The sequence below is a fragment of the Neomonachus schauinslandi genome, chromosome 7, assembly GCF_002201575.2.
Source record: "Neomonachus schauinslandi chromosome 7, ASM220157v2, whole genome shotgun sequence".
In the NCBI taxonomy this organism is placed as follows: domain Eukaryota; kingdom Metazoa; phylum Chordata; class Mammalia; order Carnivora; family Phocidae; genus Neomonachus; species Neomonachus schauinslandi.
In genome coordinates, this window is record NC_058409.1 from 66,950,740 (window position 1) to 66,969,295 (window position 18,556).

The 18,556-nt window shown below is 40.0% G+C and overlaps 1 protein-coding gene across 1 annotated transcript in view; it reads left to right on the forward strand.

The window, feature by feature from the left end:
- Nucleotides 1-18,556, forward strand: part of ADGRV1 (adhesion G protein-coupled receptor V1) — a 521,249-nt gene that overhangs the window by 420,888 nt on the left and 81,805 nt on the right. The window contains exon 86 of the mRNA XM_044916755.1: nucleotides 9,430-9,587. Within this exon, the coding sequence (XP_044772690.1) occupies nucleotides 9,430-9,587 (158 nt within the window). The remainder of the gene's footprint in view (nucleotides 1-9,429; nucleotides 9,588-18,556) is intronic.

Sequence of the window (18,556 nt, forward strand, 5' to 3'; positions counted from 1 at the left end):
TCTTCCTCTGCCCCTCTCACAGTGCTCACGCTCTGTCACACGTGCGGTCTCTCTCTCAAATAAATAAATCTTAAAAAATAATAATAAGGCACTGACTTAGGAGTTCAGTCAGGTGCTGGGCAAGCCTCAGAAGTTCTTGCACCTTGGTTTCTTCACTCATAAAGCTGGAGGGAGTACAGGTGGCCTTTACTATCCCTTCTAGTTCTAGGATTCTGTGAAGACGCACTTTCTTAAATGAAAGGAGGAAGGATAGTTTTATCCATCTGGTGAGCCGTGCAGGTTGATGGGGACATTCACAATGCATGCTTTCTAACAGTTAACACTGAGAATCCTCCAGCAGCCACCTTATCCAGAGTGCAGGCTTCCAAGAGGCTAGAAATTCACTCTCCTCTAGAAAACCATCAGCTAATTGGCTTTTCCCGTCCCACATCCTTTGCCTTCTCCTTGAAGGCTTTGAGGGACAGGGGTACAGCAGGTAAGAGAGCAGCATTTCCAATCCCTGGAGAAACCCCTGAATCATCAGCTCTGTCTGCTTCTGCAGACACTTCTGGGCCAGGCCCACTTGTCAGCCTGTGGTGGTGCCATCACATTATGTGGGATGGCCCTCTCTATTACCTGCCTCTTTTTGAATGACCCCTAATTACCTTGACTTTTCAAGTTAGAACCAAGTTTCAACAACTGGTCTTGCAGAAACACACATGAGTCATGGGGAAAAGCTGCAAAGGGAAAGTTTTCCTCCTTCTACTCTTGCAGGGCCATGGTGGACACAGGCAGATCTTATTTGCATAACTGAATCACTAAATATCTGCTGATTGGTAAGGAATTAGAAAGGGAAATAACTGATATCAAATCCCATCTCTTCCATGAAGTCTTCCCTGACTATCCCAGTAAAAGACTTTCCTAACATTGAACTCATAGTGTTCAGCACTTTTTCCCAACACATAAAGGTGATAGATGTTACACTTACCTCTCTACTATTTGAAATCTTCTTTTTCTTGAAGTGCAAGTTAAGTCTTGTGTGTGTGTGTGTGTATATATATAAGGATTTGGGGCTTAGTAGTAAATGATGATAATAATAATAATGAGAAATATATTTTATTGTGCACCTTACAGCATGCCAGGCTTTGATCCAAGGTATTTACATGTATTAACTCATTGAGTTCTCACTCAATGAGTTCTTCCTATGAAGAAGTTGCTGTGATTCTCTCCATTTTACTTGTTAGGAAACTGAAGTAAGGAGCAGCTCAATATTGACCCAAGTCACAGTCAGTAAAAGGTGTACCTAGGATTGGCTCAAATAGTCTGATTCTAGAGCCTTCTTTTTGGGCTTTCCAGAACCCCCAAAAAGTACACTCTTTTTTTGTAGGCAGTATTACCATAATCCAATAAGAGGTTTCTACCTACTCTCATCTTCCTCCCACACTTAGACCTTCAATAGCAACATCATTTATTGTCTTTTGAGAAAAAACTTCTTTACATAATTCATAAAGGAGATCACTTTATATCCATCTGTTGTCAAGTTCAGGGCTTTCCAACTTGGGACTTTTCAGTGTTCTTCTACAGCTGTGTAATCTAATCCTTCAGATATCAAAGCTTCAAGGAAAGTGAAATGTGTCATTTCCCCGTCAAAACCGGAGATTTCCCATAGAGTAGATGGAATTTTGGCCTCCATATCCTTTACTTCCAGTTTTACTTTCCTTTTCTGAAATTAATCCCTGAACTCTATCTCATTTTCCCCAGGTATCGTGGCCCATATTTCTTACCCTTTTAAACATTTATTAGGTATCCCTCACATGTTGGTAGTGCATTATGGGATTTTATAATAATTTCTTATTGTTACATTTCCTTTTTCTTGCTCCAAGATCCTTTGGGAAATGAGTTATGCTTTTTATACTTCTTATGTTTCCAGCTGTAACTGTCACATTGCAGGACATATAAAAACACTCAACAAATATTAATTAATAGTAATGTCTTAGATTAGCTCTAGCAACCACCTGGTATGAACATATTACGGGTTAGATTTCTAAAACACATCTTTGATTTGCTAACCCATTACTTTGAAGATCGACATCCATAAATATTTGTTCAGTAAAAAATTCAGGATATCAGAATTGAATTGGGGTCAGCAAGAGAGCTGAGTGTTGGAGATAAGACATAACTATGTTATGTACAACCTGAGATAATGACCTTAAAATGCTTGGCATATCACCTCAACTAGTCACATTTCCCTGTTTTCTCAATAGTTAAAAGTTACCCCTGCTATTTTCAGGATTTTAAGATTAAAATTTTACTGATAGCACAAGGAAGTGTATAGTATATTTTCAACAGTATGACTGAATTCACTTAATAGTGTCTTAATGATTTGACGTCAGCATTTAGGAACATCTCTTATTGCAGTGTGCTGTAAATGTTGATGTGACTATAGTTAATACAAGGCGTAGGTAGGATTGAGCACTCATGTCTGCAGGGAATGGTCTAGAAATTTTCTCTTGGAGAATTTGCAACTTTCCCATAAAGTCGGAGGAATCTGTGGACCTCATTTCTGGGACAATATAATGTGGTTCCTGATCAGTAAACTGTGGTCAACTAAAAGTCGGATTATTGGGGCACCTGGGTGGCTCAGTCGGTTGGGCATCCAACTCTTGATTTGCGCTCAGGTCGTGAAATCAGGGTCTGCACTCAGCGGGGAGTCTGCTTCTCTCTCTCCCTCTGCACGCCCCCCCACCGCCGCGCTCATACTCTCGTACCCACACACACTCTCTCTCCTTTCTTTTTTTTTTTTTTTAAAGATTTTATTTATTTATTTGACAGAGAGAAAGATAGCAAGAGCGGGAACACAAGCAGGGGGAGCGGGAGAGGGAGAAGCAGACTCCCCGCTGAGCAGGGAGCCCGACGCAGAGCTCGATCCCAGGACCCTGGGATCATGACCCGAGCCGAAGGCAGACGCTTAATGACTGAGCCCCACTCTCTCTCCTTCTCTAAATAAATAAATAAAATCTTTTTAAAAAATAAAATAAAAGTTGGATTAGCCTTCTACCAGGTGATTTTTGCCTTTTGGAGAAACCATCGCCATTGCTGTCAGAATTTGTTAACCCTTAAAATATCTGTATCATCGCTAGAGTAGCTAGAGTAGCTACACTCTTGCCAACATAGGCCTACATTTCTACCTTTCTCATATTTTTCATGGGCTCTAATGAAACATATACAGATGTTTTGTAAGAGTATTTGGGGAAGGAACACATGAAGGCCTACAAAGTCTTCATCAGGAAAAGGAAGTAATACTTATGATAACATGACACACGACCCCTAATCTCTTCTAAGCTATTACTGTTTTGAGTTTATTGAAATCTCAGATTTAAAGCACAAAAAACTGAAAACTGCATTTGCAATATTAACCTAAGATGGAAAGTACTGCTTCCTGCCTGTGATGAGGGACCAGCCTCACCTGAAGCTGCTTTCCTGCTAAAGCTTACACGCTAAGGCTCTCTGTCCATGGAGCAAACATGAAGTAAAATGGAGGTTGGGGGGGCACAAAAACACAAAAAATTTTTGGACATTAATCTTGTATCCCCATGTTCACCTCTATAGATCTATTTTTTAATAAATGTAGAAAAGCTTACAATTTTACTATCTTCAGTTATAAGAAGGATGTGATTAGTCAGAAAAAAAACCTTTTTAGCCAGCCATTCAGAGGCTTGGTGAGTAATAGGTAAGGGCAGGACACCTCCAAATGTGCTAGGACAATGACATTTTCCAGTACCAAGCAATTTTATGAGAACAGAGCATTAGTACATGCAAACAATAACAAGTCAGCCTGACCTCATTCTGATTAAATTCTGAAAGGGCTTGATTCACTGGAAAATACCTGGAGCAAAGTTAGCAAGCACTGGCCAGTAGGCAGATTTCAACAGTATCACCAAGTTGTTCAGGGAACAGACTGCTCGGACTTGAGTTTCTTGGAAAAAGAAAAAAGACAAGGTCATTTGCAGAATCATGATTTTCAGAATGTTTTTCACCATCTCTAACCTTTGTTGATAACTTGGGAGTCCACTATTCATCTGTGGAATTTATTTATAAATATATTTTACCTTTTTAATGAGCTAGGGATGTGGGCAACTGTCTCATTCAGCAAGAGCTAATTATATATAGTAAAAGGCTATTTTGGGGTGTATATATCTGACTGGAAATTTTAGTTTAATACTTGACGAGTTTAAATATCTGCTCTCTTTGAAGTATGTGAAACAGTATTGCTTCGAGATGTCCATGTTATTCTTTGCTCAATCTTTTCAGGTAATATAAGCAGAGAGATACATTTTAAGTAGGAAAAGGTGAGACTGATTCTTATTCTTTGGTCCTTTGGCTTCTTCAAAGGAGGTAGTCAATGTATCAAGTTAGAAAGCAACACTAAGCATGGTGTAGCATGAGCTCTAAAACTGGTAGACATGGCAGTGATCTTCTACTATATCTACAGTTTCCAGAAAGAAAAAGTTAGTTGAAGCAACAAATGTAGCTGTTGATGTAGGTGCCATCATTCAAGAAATCTTTTTTTTTTTTTAAGATTTTATTTATTTATTTGACAGAGAGAGACACAGCAAGAGAAGGAACACAAGCAGGGGGAGTGGGAGAGGAAGAAGCAGGCCTCCTGTGGAGCAGGGAGCCCGATGCGAGACTCGATCCCAGGATCCTGGGATCATGACCTGAGCCGAAGGCAGATGCTTAACGACTAAGCCATCCAGGCGCCCCTCATTCAAGAAATCCTAAGGAGACTTACCTTGTGGGAGGTTGGCACATGGGCCTGGAAGTCATAACTGTTAACTTTGTCTTATTGAGGAGAAGTACTTACAAAGAAGACCTTGGAAACAAACATTTACAGTTGACCCTTGAACCACACGGTTTGAAATGTGCGGGTCCCCTTATATACCGCCTTTTTTTTTTTTTTAATAAATAACAGTACATACTGTAAATGTATTTTCCTTATGATTTTCTTAATAACATTTTCTTTTCTCTAGCTTACTTTATGCTAACTGTAGAGTGTAGAATACTTATCACATACAAAATATGTTAATCAACCATTTATGTTTATCAGTAGGGCTTCCAATAGGCTATCAGTAGTTAAATTTTGGAGGAGCCAAAAGTTATAGGTGGATTTTTTTTAAAACAATTTTTTTTAAAGATTTTATTTATTTATTTGACAGAGAGAGACACAGAGAGAGAAGGAACACAAGCAGGGGAGTGGGAGAGGAAGAAGCAGGCTTCCCGCAGAGCAAGGAGCCCGATGCGGGGCTCGATCCCAGGACCCTGGGATCAGGACCTGAGCCGAAGGCAGTCACTTAATGACTGAGCCACCCAGGCGCCCCTTTAAAACAATTTTTAATTAAGTAGGCTCCATACCTAAAGTGGTGCTTGAACTCACGACCTTGGCATCAAGAGTCACAGGCACTACTGATTGAGCCAGCCAGGCGTCCCCAGATGTGGATTTTTTACTAGAACAAGGGGTGAGCACCTCTAACCCCTGCATTGCTCAAGGGTCATCTGTATTATTTTTTCATTAGCTAGTTCTTTTTTCGAAAGCTATGTAATCTGGATATGACCCTGGATTTCTTCAAGTCCTCCAGTTTACCAGGGTCGACTTGTTCTTTAAAATATAATTTAGATGGACTCAGATCACAGTCTCACATACAAGGAGTTCCCAGCATCCCTCCCAGTATTTTCAGCAGTTGTAAGTGGATCTTATATCTCTCTTGGATACCTTTGCTCCTGAGTTCCTTCTTATGCTGACTTCATACAGGGAAAAAGAAATTGAAATACCCCATGCCACCCACGTAATTTTTTTTTTTTTTTAACGCCAAGTTTAGGTAATGTAAGTGAAAACACTTCAGTAGGTATAAAGTGCTATCTAGGGGAGGTAATAATCTTACTAAATTAGAAAGTGACATAAAGCATTGTGAATGCTCTAAGAGTAGACTGGAAGGGGGAACATGGAAGATAATGAAACAGCATCTTCTTGTCTCATCTGGCCGAAAATAGAGAAAAGGATGAAGTCCTGACAAGATTTTGAAATAAATTAGATTGTCCGTGGGTTATAATAAGAAAGGAAATTTACCCATGAAAGTTTAAAAGGGAACAGCAAAAGTTAGTCATGGGATTGCGAGAATCCAGAAGAGTACTCAATACCAAAAGAGAGAAGGGTCACCAGAATACTTTGAAGCTGGGTGAGCTGGTAATTACAAGGAACACATTTTCCTCACCCTTTTTTAAGAAAGCAAACCCACATGGCCTTTGTCTCATTTCTCTGGTGACTGCCAGATCTGTTCTTGAAGCAAAAACTGCCACAGCTCTTGTGTGTGCAGAGCACTCAGTCTCCTCAATGCTTACATTACATTCAGTTTTTCTGAGAATTTGTTCCCAACCTTTTTTTCAGAAACCATTTCTAACGTGATATTCACAATTTCCTAACTCCACACATCACATTCATAAGATCTAATCCTCAAACTGCCTGGATGTACTATATATCTTATTCGATTGGACTGAAAGAAATTCTGGTTGGTGAGGCTTGTTATCTTTTGTTGTCGTCATCTTCATCGTTGTTCTTTGTTTTTTTCTTTTAAGGATAGAATATACTTCATTTATCTTGGGCACTTTTAAACCTATGTCAGAAGTTTTATTCTGTACCAGTAGAAATAACATTCAGACAATACTGATCAGAAAATTCAAGTAATACCTATTAGCTTTAAAGGAAAAGTTAAATGAGGAGAATTTAAAAGAAGGTGTTCCTGTATGAAATATAATTTGAGGATGTAGAATGACATAGCCTCTCCACCTGCCTTCCATGGATGGAGTCATGGGAGTGTGGGGGCCCTGACTGCTATCTGCTCTGGTGGGTTACCCTTTTAGCCCTGTCTCATTTGCAGCTGCCTCATTTGATAGTGGTGTAGAAGAGCTGTCTGGCTCCCTCGTCCCTAAGAGAGGTAGTACATATGTACGTAAGGCAGATCGCTTTTTGTTGGAGGAAGAAAGGCATGGAGTCTCAGCTACGCAGAAGTGGGCGAGGGCAGGGCCGCGCGGGACAGCAGTGCTGAGGTGGCCAAGAAGGCAGGAGGTGCTGCTGCCAGGACCAGGCAGGCTGTGGAGCCAAACCCCTCCCCATCAATGATCTGGCCCCAAGTTGACCATGTGGAGGACAAACTTTGGGCACTCTCAGCAGCCCAGTACTTGTGAGAGGCCATGACTTGTGCAGCTCTGAAGAAACAGGAGAAAGTGGGTCACCTCTGAATTGGATAATTTTCCTTACCTTCTTTGAAAGAATGGGCCAGCATGACCAAGTCATCGTACAAGCAGGGAGAATTGCAAAGGAGATCTTTAAGAGCTGTAACACTTAGAGGATTCCCTTCTCTTCCCAAGAGCTGCTGGTCACTTCTCACTTCCTAGGGGTTCACTTTGCCTCTTCTATTTTTTTTTAAACAGGATAGTGTGCCATTGGTTGGGGTTCTGCTTTCAAAAGTTATCTTCTAAAGGAAAGTTTTTAGGAAAGTGCTTCAAATAGAGACATGAGAACCAAACGTGGTCAGCCCTTGGGAAATGTAGATGTTGACGGGTCAAACCTGTTTCACAGCGCTCGGTACGAAATGTTTACTACTCCCCAAGCAGGTCACAATAGATTCAGTAACCCCATTTTACAGACTGAAGTTGAATTGTGATGACACTTTTCAAGGTAAAAATAAAGCACCGAAGCCTGCGTGTGAGTTCCTTTGTCAGTGTCCATGTTGGTCTAAGCAACTTTTGTCCAGTCTTGGGTAGTGAATCCATAATTCAGATGTCAACAATTGTTTAAAGCCAGTGTGCAGAAAATGAGTGGCCAACGTGACTGCTATTTTTAGTGCAGAAATATATTCAAGATCAAAGCCATTAATGTTTGCCTGTCTTATTTAATCATATGCCTTTTACCTGGAAGATACAGGTCTCCTGGCATACAGATGAGTGTACAGGGAATGATTCAGGCTTTGTGCTGTCCAAATTAAATTCTAAAAGCCAGGATATTCATCATTCTGACATCTCTTTGCAGATGCAGAATGTGTATTGAAATATCTCTTGAAATGTGTCTTGTTTACTTGAGGAATACATTTACCAGGTCATGTTAATTAGAAATAATACCTGAGTAAGGTCTTTAATAATGTATCTCTTTTTAAATGTGAAATCGAGGCACTGTTTTTCCCAGTTGCTGAAATGGCTGTTTCTCCTGATTACCTATATTTTGGATTTTGAGGTTTCCTTCTAAATAGTTTATACTTTTTCCTTGAGTTTTCTTCAGAAATCCATTACTTTCGGCTATTTTGTAATCTAGGTTTATAGATATTAAAAATGGAAAAGTCAGGAAAATATATTTGAAAGAAGTCACTCCCTACTATTAAGATTTCTTGTAATTAAAAGTATTATAGTGTCATAAGTTGTAGGAGGTGTGTTCTTTATAATACTTCAGAAGCACAGTTTTAGATATTGAGAACCTATTAACAGTCCTCCATTTTGACATTTTTGACATTTCTTATGTAAAGAACAAGAGGATTTTATGGCCAATGAGTAAAAATCTCCAGTTACACCGCTGAAACCATTTTCCATTGAATTTCAGTGTTACCAAAATAAATAATATGAGTTTACCTTGGACCTCACTGATCTAAATAAACTCCAGTAATCATAGATACAGTTGTGTAATAGAACTTCCAAAGGGAAAGTTATCATCATTTTCAAGAGAATTAATGGTTCTTGGGAAAATGTATAACTTAGGGGCGCCTGGGTGGCTCAGTCGGTTGGGTGTTTGCCTTCAGCTTGGGTCATGATCCCAGAGTCCTGGGATCGAGCCCCAAGTTGGGCTCCCTGCTCAGCGGGGAGTCTGCTTCTCCCTCTCCCTCTGCCCCTTCCCCTGTTCCTTCTCTCACTCTTTATCTCTCAAATAAATAAAATCTTAAAAAAATAAAAAAGAAGATGTATAACTTAGAAATGACAAAACTGTCTTTCACTCAAAAAACAAGCTTGTGGAAATGACAGAATGAGCCCTAGGAATCCTCAAATTTGCCTTTAAACAATGCCACCTTTTATGCAGTGCTCATTGGGACCTTGGTCTAGTAGGCCAACAAGATAGAGCTGGAAAAGTGAATGTGCACTTCTCAAATTTATTTTGCCATAACCTCTGTTAAAGTTTTCTGAGCACCTCAGGATGTACATGTCCCATTGGAACCGACTTTGTGAAGCAGTGGGTTAGATTTAATCGTGTAGCCTCTACTCAAACAAAGCTTCAATCTGGTAAACCAAAAATTTGCTTTTGCCAAAATTTCAATACAAAGCGCTAGTATAAAGTGATGACGTCACACATTCCAAATACAGAAACGTTTATATCGAAGTTGTCTGAGTTATCTCATCGCCTCTTCTCTCTTCCAGATGTTTCATCCCAAACATCTATGCGGCTCTGTTCACAGCGGCCCTTGTTCCTTTAATGTGCCTTGTGGTGGTGTTTGTGGTGTTCATCCATGCCTACCAGGTGAAGCCACAGTGGAAAGCATATGACGATGTCTTCAGAGGAAGAACAAATGCTGCAGGTTTGGAAGGAACCCTATTTGTACTTTGGAGATGGGAACTTTTTAATGGTGGTAAAATGTCACTGAATAATTTTTACAAAAAGAAAGAAGGAAGGAAGGGAGGGAGGGAAGAGGGGAAGGAAGGGAAGGAGAGAAGTTAGACTCAGCTTTCAGCTCTGAAGCTCTGAAGCGCTAAGTTAAGCTATGGCTCCCTAATTTCTCCCGCTTCTTGGCACTTCCTGACATGTCTCTTTCTTCAGGGCTCCATAGGTTTTATTGCCAGTTCCGGTTTTGTCCTTAAGATATTAATGTTCAAGTAAATGCCTCACAGCCTTGGGAGCTGCTTCCCCAGGCTTTCTTCAAGTGAAGCAGTAACAACCTGTGTTCAGCCTGTGAAATCTATTCATTTCTCTCAGCTTCAGAGACTTCATCACAGACATCCTTCCCTAACGCTCATGAGTGCCATGGTTTGCATGTGGAGTTCTGATTGTGCTGACAGATGTTTAAAAACATATGTGATCGGACAGCTTCATAACTGGCTACACGTCTGGTTACTTAAGAGTGCAAGTCTTTCCAGCTCAAATTGGCTTTCACTGCAGCTCATTTTTTCCCTTTGAATCATACTTAACACAGGTTTTTATGAGCTGATTCTTTGTTGTTGTTGTTGTTAGATTAGAGTCTCTTAGGAATTTTCTTAACTAGGAACAATAACCACACACCTACATAGAGAAAATTCCCTCTAAAATGGTGTGAGTGACGGGGACATTAGAATCTTGTGAGCTGGGGCTAGGGGATCCCTCTTGGGCCAATGAAGAAGTCTCTTTTCTAAAGCCAAATGTGTGAGAGGAATTTTCACATTTTAAGAGCTTTTCAAAGTTTAAGCAAGATACCATATATGAAGTCCCTTGAATAGTGTCTAATACATTATTAGCAGCTCAGTAGATACTATCACGGGATGAGAAAAGTAGACCCTCTAATGTATGAAGAGCCTTCTAGTTCCTCAAGTGGATCAGGGAACAGATTTTCCTTGAAAATCTTTGAAAAGATTTTCCTCATGATGTAAAGAGAAGGGACTTTTTGATATTAGTTTGTGGTAGTTTGTTAGGATAGCTGTAACTAGCCAGCTCTTCTCTCTTCTTTCCCATTTAAGCATGCAGTCATTGTGTGGGCAGAAATATTATTTAAGGTTATAATTAATCTTAGATTCTTCAATAAAAGAAGCAATATTCACTGTAGAAATCTTACTTTTTCATGGGACATAGAATTTATCAAAGCTGTGCTTTTATTCAACTTGGGATTCATTTTACTAAAATACGTATTCTTTTTTAAACAGAAGGTTTGTTTCTTTCCCCAAATGATAAGATTTCCTCTGTTTTCTGTATGATATAAAAGTGCCAGTGTTTGCATGTTTTCAAAAGTGATAACATAAGGGCCTAACCTGATGAGTTAATCCTTCCTCATGGCTAAATCACCTTTTGGATATACTCCATCATAGATATAGTAGATAATAATACTCTAATTATCTGAAAAACATAGCCCTCAAGCATTAAACATAATGCTAAAAGCTTCAGCACTTGTTTCTCAATGAGGGAAACCTCTTGCCATGAAATATTAATAGGAGCATTGTTCTATTGTAGCTTTTCAAATAAAAAAATTATTATATTTCAAATTCCCCTATTGCCATGATAATTTGGTCTAATAGTCATTATTTCACACTTGGACTCTTACAGTATTTTCCTGAGTGGTCACTAGTCCTAGTCTGTTTCTTCTCCATCTCATTTTCTCAGATGTCTACATTTCACCAATGTAAAGTGGATTCCCTCACTCCAGCATTACAGCCATTCAGGTTCTCTCTCATTGCCTGAGAAAAATCCAGTTTCTTTGGCCTAAAATACAGAAGTCCCCAGGCCATCTTTTCATCCCCAAGTCCGTTACTATTTATCCTGCGTTCTGACCTTGCCACATATTTATTTACTCTTTCCTAAAATTACCTGATCCCGTCATCTTTGTTCATCTAAGGAGACCTCTACTGTGAACACTTCATCACTAGTTGATAAAACCCATGTGTTTAGTAAGTAATGTGGACGAGAGAGAGGTGGAATGGGGTTTATTACCGTTCCATAATCTTCATTCACTCCCCACAGCTGTCCAAAATAAACCCATAATCTAAGTAAAAATGGTTTGCTGGATAAGCAGAAGTTAATTCCCCTTTCCAACAAGGTACTACTCAGTCTTTTATAGAAATTCTGGAAGTTCCCAACATGCTACCTCTTCTCTGAATTGCAGTTGCCTCTTCACAGAACCACACCAGGTAAAAATTGCTCATTTCCTCATCTGTGCCTTTGAGGCACTTTGTCCTTACAGCCATTACGGCACTTATCTTAGAATGAAGTGGTGACTTCTTTTGGTATATGTGGTTAATTTCCTTAATAAATTAGGAATTCTTGGAGGGCAAGGGCCATTTATGATTCATCTCTGTATCACATGGCCTTGTAGAATGCTCAGTGGATAGCAGGAGCATAGTTAATATTTGTTAATATTAATTAACTATTGTTAATAGTTAATATAATAAATGAATAAATTGATAATCATAAATGCACCATAAAATCTTATAGGTTCGGATCCGTAAGCTAAATATAGCATTAAAAAGAAGAAGAATCTGTTATATCATCAAAAGTAAAAATTAGAGGATTTATCTCATTGATCTGTTTGTAGGTATCCCTTTGAACTTTTTTTTTTAAGACTTATTTATTTGAGAGAATGAGAGAGAGAGAGCACAAGAGGGGGTAGTGGGAGAGGGAGAAGCAGGCTCCCCGCTGAGCAGGGAGCCCGATGCAGGACTGGATCCCGGGACTCCAGAATCATGACCTGAGCCGAAGGCAGCCGCTTAACCAGCTGAGCCACCCAGGCATCCCTCCCTTTGAACGTTATTATCATTGGGGCTATAATTGTTTTCTTGACTTCTGTGATTCCCAAAAATATGTGTTCAGCTCTGACTGCTGGCCTAATCTTTTATATTTTATTTGCAACCTACTATAACACACTTCCATTTGAATATTCTCCACTTATTTCAAATTCAAGATTTCCAGAAGAAAAAAACAAAACAAAACAAAACATGTCTACTCTACCAAGGAGCATTTGATACTCTTTTTGAATCTTTTTGCTAAAATTCCATTGTATTGAAAAGCATCCAGTCAGGATGGCACTGTAAATTCATGGATTGCCCTCTGCCCTGCTCCATAGGAGCCCTTACATAGGAGTTAAAGGCAGGATATAACAAGAGAAAATATTTTTTAAAGTGAACATCTCTGTGGCTCAGAAATAGAGCAGGAACACAAGTAGTAAACTGGTCCAAAACCATGGACCCAATGTTTTCTGCATCCATAAGCCAGTGGATGCAGGAGTGGCTCAACTGCTGTGGGGGTGAATTAGGACCTAAAAGATTTGACCCAAGGCAGATGGACTGGGGCAATAGAACTGCATGAAGGGAGCCTGAAAAAGCCCTGCTACAGTAGCCTGCGCTTTGGCTTGTAGGACTTCTGCAAGTCCAAGGAGAAGGCAGACAAAGCATCTCATCAAGTACCTGGGCCCAGTTCTCTAGAGTTTGCAGACTGAATGGCTATCATATCTACATGTCACCATGGGGACAGGAAGCCCAAGACATCGAACTAGTTCCTTTGGAACAGGAGAGCTGAGTGGAGGTGCCCATAATACCATTAGACAGAAAAGGGTAGGCAGACAAAGAGAACAAGCAGTGAGACAAATGCTTTCTACTCAAGATTAGCTGCTGTTTAGAAGTTTCAAACATTGGAGGAAAACCAACAGATAGCCCTTAAAATCAACAATCAAAAAGATGAATTTAAGCCAGAAAAAATTTTAAAAAGAGAACAAACTATGAGTAACTTTGATAAGTATGTTAGGATCCTTGAAAATATGGAGCAGGAATTCTCAGACTGTGGCCCTCCTGGCCCCTTACCTGTTTGCCCATTTCATCTCTTCGTTAACAGCTTCCTTGAGATGTAATTTACATGCAAAGGTCATCTGCTTAAATTGTGCGGTCAGTGGTCTTTAGTATATTTATATAATCGTGTGACCGTCACCATAAGCTAGTTGAGAACATTTTCATCACCTCAAAAAGAAACCCCACGCCTATTAGCAGGCATTCCCCATCCTACACTTCCCTAGGCCCTAGGTAACAATCAAATTTCTATCTCTATCGATATGTCTATTCTGGACATTTCCTATAATTGGATCATAGAATATGTGGTCTTTTGTGTCTGGCTTCCTTCACTTAGCATAATGTTTTCAAAGTTTGTGTGTATTATAGCAGGTATCAGAACTTTGTTGTTGTTTTAACTGACAAATAATATTCCACTGTATACACACACTACATTTTGCTTATCTGTTCATCAGTTGATGGACATTTGGGTCCTTTCACCTTTTGGATATTGTGAAGAACACTGCTATGGACATTCGTGTACAAGTTTTTGTATTAACATAGGTTTTCATTTCTCTGGGGTATATACCTAGAAGTGGAATTGCTGGGTCATATGGCAGCTCTGTGTTTAATATTTTGAGGCACTGCCACACTGTTTTCCAAAGTGGTTGCAGTGACCTGTTTTTGTAAGTAAATTTTTCTTGGAACTGAGCCACACCCATCTGCTTACATATATTCTATGGCTGCTCTTACAATGCAGAGTTAAGTCTGTGTTGTTGCAACTAGGACCATGTGGCCTACAAGACCGAACGTATTTAATATCTGGCCATTTACAGAAAAAGTTTAACAACTGACCCTGATATAAAAAAATATTTATCCACTAAAAACATTGAAACATAAAAAACAAAAATAGATATAAACAATATAAAAACAGGCAAATATGAAAATGAAATAATTTCAGAAATCTTGGCACTGAAAAATATACTCTTTGAAATTTTGAAATATCTTAATATTTGAGATAAACCCCAGGTGAGAAGCAGGGACGAGGAATGAATTAGAATCTGATGCTAGGACTGAGGAATGAACAGCTGAAAGTAAGTTTCCTTTTCTTATAAAAGCACAGCTTCCTAGTTTTACAAATGATGCTTAAATTTTGAGTATTTGGGGTCATACATAGCCAACCATTTTTTGTTTGTTTATAAATCACTTTTAACAATGAGTCAGGTGCATTCTGAGAAGGAAAGGTCAGGGGCGCCTGGGTGGCTCAGTCGTTAAGCGTCTGCCTTCGGCTCAGGTCATGATCCCGGGGTTCTGGGATCGAGCCCCGCATCAGGCTCCCTGCTCCGTGGGAAGCCTGCTTCTCCCTCTCCCACTCCCTCTGCTTGTGTTCCCTCTCTCGCTGTGTCTCTCTCTGTCAAATAAATAAAAGCTTTTAAAAAAATAAGAAGAAGGAAAGTTCAATTCGTAGTTTCCTTATAGCCAAGCTGTGTTTTGTGTTTAGGTAACTGGGATGATTATGATTATTTATTTACCTTTGAGTTTTAGGTTTGGTAAACAGATGTGATTAGTCAACTCCAGGATCAGACCTCTTTGAATAACGAAAGAGCTTGCATCAATCATTTTGTTAGGCCTGAAATCTTCCATATTTCTATAGAACTGTTCTCCATACGAATCACTCTTATGCAGATTAGATGTGCCTGACAACAGGAGCAATTTTATATCAACACTGCTGTGTTATGACTGCTAAGTACCAGTCCCTTAACCCTCTGTATTTTGAGTGACTTTTTTGGTCCTACAGCCTTTAGTTTCAGAGTTCAGATCAACTCAATGAAATCTAAGGGAAAGAGGGAGACAGGGAAGGAGCTGACAGTAAATAAAATACACTCTTGTGCTGTGGTCTCCCAAAGATGGCCACTGTCAATCCCTTCCTTTTCTGAGTGTGGTCTGGGGCAGTGACTACGGCTTGGCAATCTGTGGCCCTTTAGTTGCCAGACTGCTGTGAACCACATTTTTGAAGGTCAGTGGCTCCTAATGAGACTCACTGGCCTCCTCCTCCCTTCAGTGGGGTGAGTGTGCCGTGAGGATGAGTCAGGAAAAAGGTATGTTCCCTGAACTAGATTTCAATGTCTGAAACAGCATTTTAAACAAAGCCTATAATTTGGGGGGTTGGTTTTGATCTCTGGCAATGATAAGCTTGTCTCTCCTTTTAGGCTCATTAGAATTTACTGGTTCTTTCTGAATCATCATCCAATTCCTATGTGAGGAATGATTCATGGATCAGGGAAGGAAAATTAATTTGAATAAAAAGAGGAAGTAGCTGATTATAAATCCCTTTCTTATAAAATCCCACACATATGTTTCAATATGTCATATAAAAAGGTGATGGTGGCTTGATCCAGCTACTTACATGGATAGCATTAATCTGAGGTGTGTGGAATCTCTGGTGCTATAATGACCACTTCTCTACTTGGGAGCATATTTGAGGATGAATGCTTCCATTTTTTCTGAGGCTCCATTTACTCATATTTAGAGTGAATAACAATAGTAAAATAAAGATTGCATCAAAATTATGAAAATCATTGAAAACTTGTTAATGAATATATAATGTATCATCCCTTATACCCTAAAGTTGAGTGACTTTTTTCTCTCTGGACATTTTGAAAATTTCAAAAAGAGTTTCAAGAAATTTGGTGAAGTCCAAAGGAAAAAGAGGAAAAAGAAAGAGCTCCTAGCAAATGCAGTACACTCTGTGCTGTGTTCTCCAGAGATGGCCCCTCCCTTTGCATGTGTGCTTCTCCTCCTAGAAAGCGGTGGAGTCTTTTTTCCCCTCCCTTGAAATCTGGGCTGGTTTTGGACTTGCTCAGACGCGTATAACGTGATTGGAGTGAGGCTGTCCCATAATGGGCCTAGCCTTTAAGAGGACTAGCACTTTCAGCTTCCTTTCTCTTGGAAGTCAGCCACCAGAAGTCCAATTACTCTGGGACCACCATGGTGTTAGGAACCCCAATCTAGTCGTGCGGAGTGGCCATGTGAATAGACATGCCTGGCAAGTTGTTTCAGGCATCCCAGCTCTGATTCCAGACATGTGAGTGAAGAAGCCTTCTTGTAGGTTACAGCCTGAGGAGACACCACACAGAGCAGAAAAACTGCCCAGCCCAGACTATAGGACTGTGAGAAGTCATAACTTATCGTAAGCCACTAGGTTTTGTAGTGGCTTATTATGTAGCAATCAATAGCTGAAACACTCTGGTTCTAGAATCCTTATTATTCTCACATCAGAATTCTAAGTATGTCGTTGTCACTTCAAATTTTATTGCCTGCAGAAACAGACATGGTTTATAAATAAAAATGGGGAGAAAATTTAGGATTTTTGTTTCCTAAAGCAAAGTCGACATTGCCACTACAGCAGAGTAACAGTATGTGCTTGAATAGGATCCAGAACGACCAATATAACAGGTTTCACATGTCCTTAGCAGTAAGCTGCTTGTTTGCAGTCTATTCCCAGTTCCATTGCTGAAAATAAAATAAAAAAACAATGCCTAGGGACCTAAGGAAAACCCCAGAGCTTCTCCCTAGACAATGAACAATCTCTTCCACTTGAGCTTGAAAAAGCTTTGTGAACACAGTTCAGTCTTCCCACATTTTGCCAGTGGTGGTAGGGAAAATCCAGAACATTTAAAGAAACTTTATAGATGCTCATCCTCGGCTTAGATTTTTATCTAGGACCTCAGTCTTCAAAGATTCGAATTAGAAATCTTTGAACCTGAAAGGTGATGTGTAGTCCCTGAATGTTTGCTTTCTGCAGCATTTAAAAACTTAGAACAATAACATCAGGAGGCAGTTTCCTAAGGCCTAGGACATCCAAATAAAAAGAAAAAATAATAGAATTGAGCGAAAGCTTAAATTTCTGTTTCAACTCCTGATTTATACATATAACCAAAGAAGAAAAAGGACTGATCATTTGTAGCAAAGCGGAGTCTTTCTAGAATTCACGTTTGCTGAATATCTTTACCTCATTGACCCGTCTTTTACCTAGTCTCGTTGGATACTGACGAGGACAGGGGTAGTTCTCTATTGAGGCTATTTCAGTATGAAACTGTTAAATTCAATTTACATTTATTTTGTAGGTGGGCAGACAGCATGAGTATGGATAAGATACAGTTGGAAGAAAGAGTAAATGGCTGACCTACATATAAGTGGCAGGTGTGACCTATGTCCTGGTGGTCATAGTCATGATCTTCAGCACCACTGACAGTTAAGCTTCACCATATGCTAGCCCCTGAGCTAAGCATTTTGTATATATTATCTCAGTTTTTACAAGAATCCTCTGAAGCAGGTATCATTATTCCGGTAATCAGACAAGAAAATCAAGGAAGTGAGAGGCTTAGAAAAGTGTCCATGTTTTAAAGCTGTTAAATTGAGCAGCTGGGATTAGAGCCACAGGTGAGTCTCACGCTCTCCAGAACTGCCATTATTGCTAACACCAGTACTTCATCCCTTCCCATTTTGTTGTTTTGGTTTTTTTTAAAGATCGTATTTATTTGTCAGAGAGAGGGAACAATCAGGGTGAGGGCGGCAGGCAGAAGGAGAAGCAGGCTCCCCTCCGAGCAAGGAGCCTGATGCAGGGCTCCATCCCAGGACCCTGGGACCATGACCTGAGCCAAAGGCAGACGCTTAACTGACTGAGCCACCCAGGCGTCCCTCCTTTCCCATTTTGTTATCAAAAGTTTCATTGATGGGTGCTTGGCTGGCTCAGTCGGTAGAGCATGTGACCCTCGATCTTGGGGTCGTGGGTTCGAGCCACAAGTTGGGTGTAGAGATTACTTCTAAAAAAAGTTTCACTGAGGGGCACCTGGGTGGCTCAGTTAGTTAAGCGTCTGCCTTTGGCTCAGGTCATGATCCTGAGGTCCTGGGATCGAGCTCCGCATGGTGCTCCCTGCTCAGCGGGGAGTCTGCTTCTCCCTCTCCTTCTGCCCTCACGGCCCCGCCTCGTGCTTACTTGCTCACTCTCTTTCGTGTTCTCTCTCTCAAATAAAAAAATAAAATCTTAAAA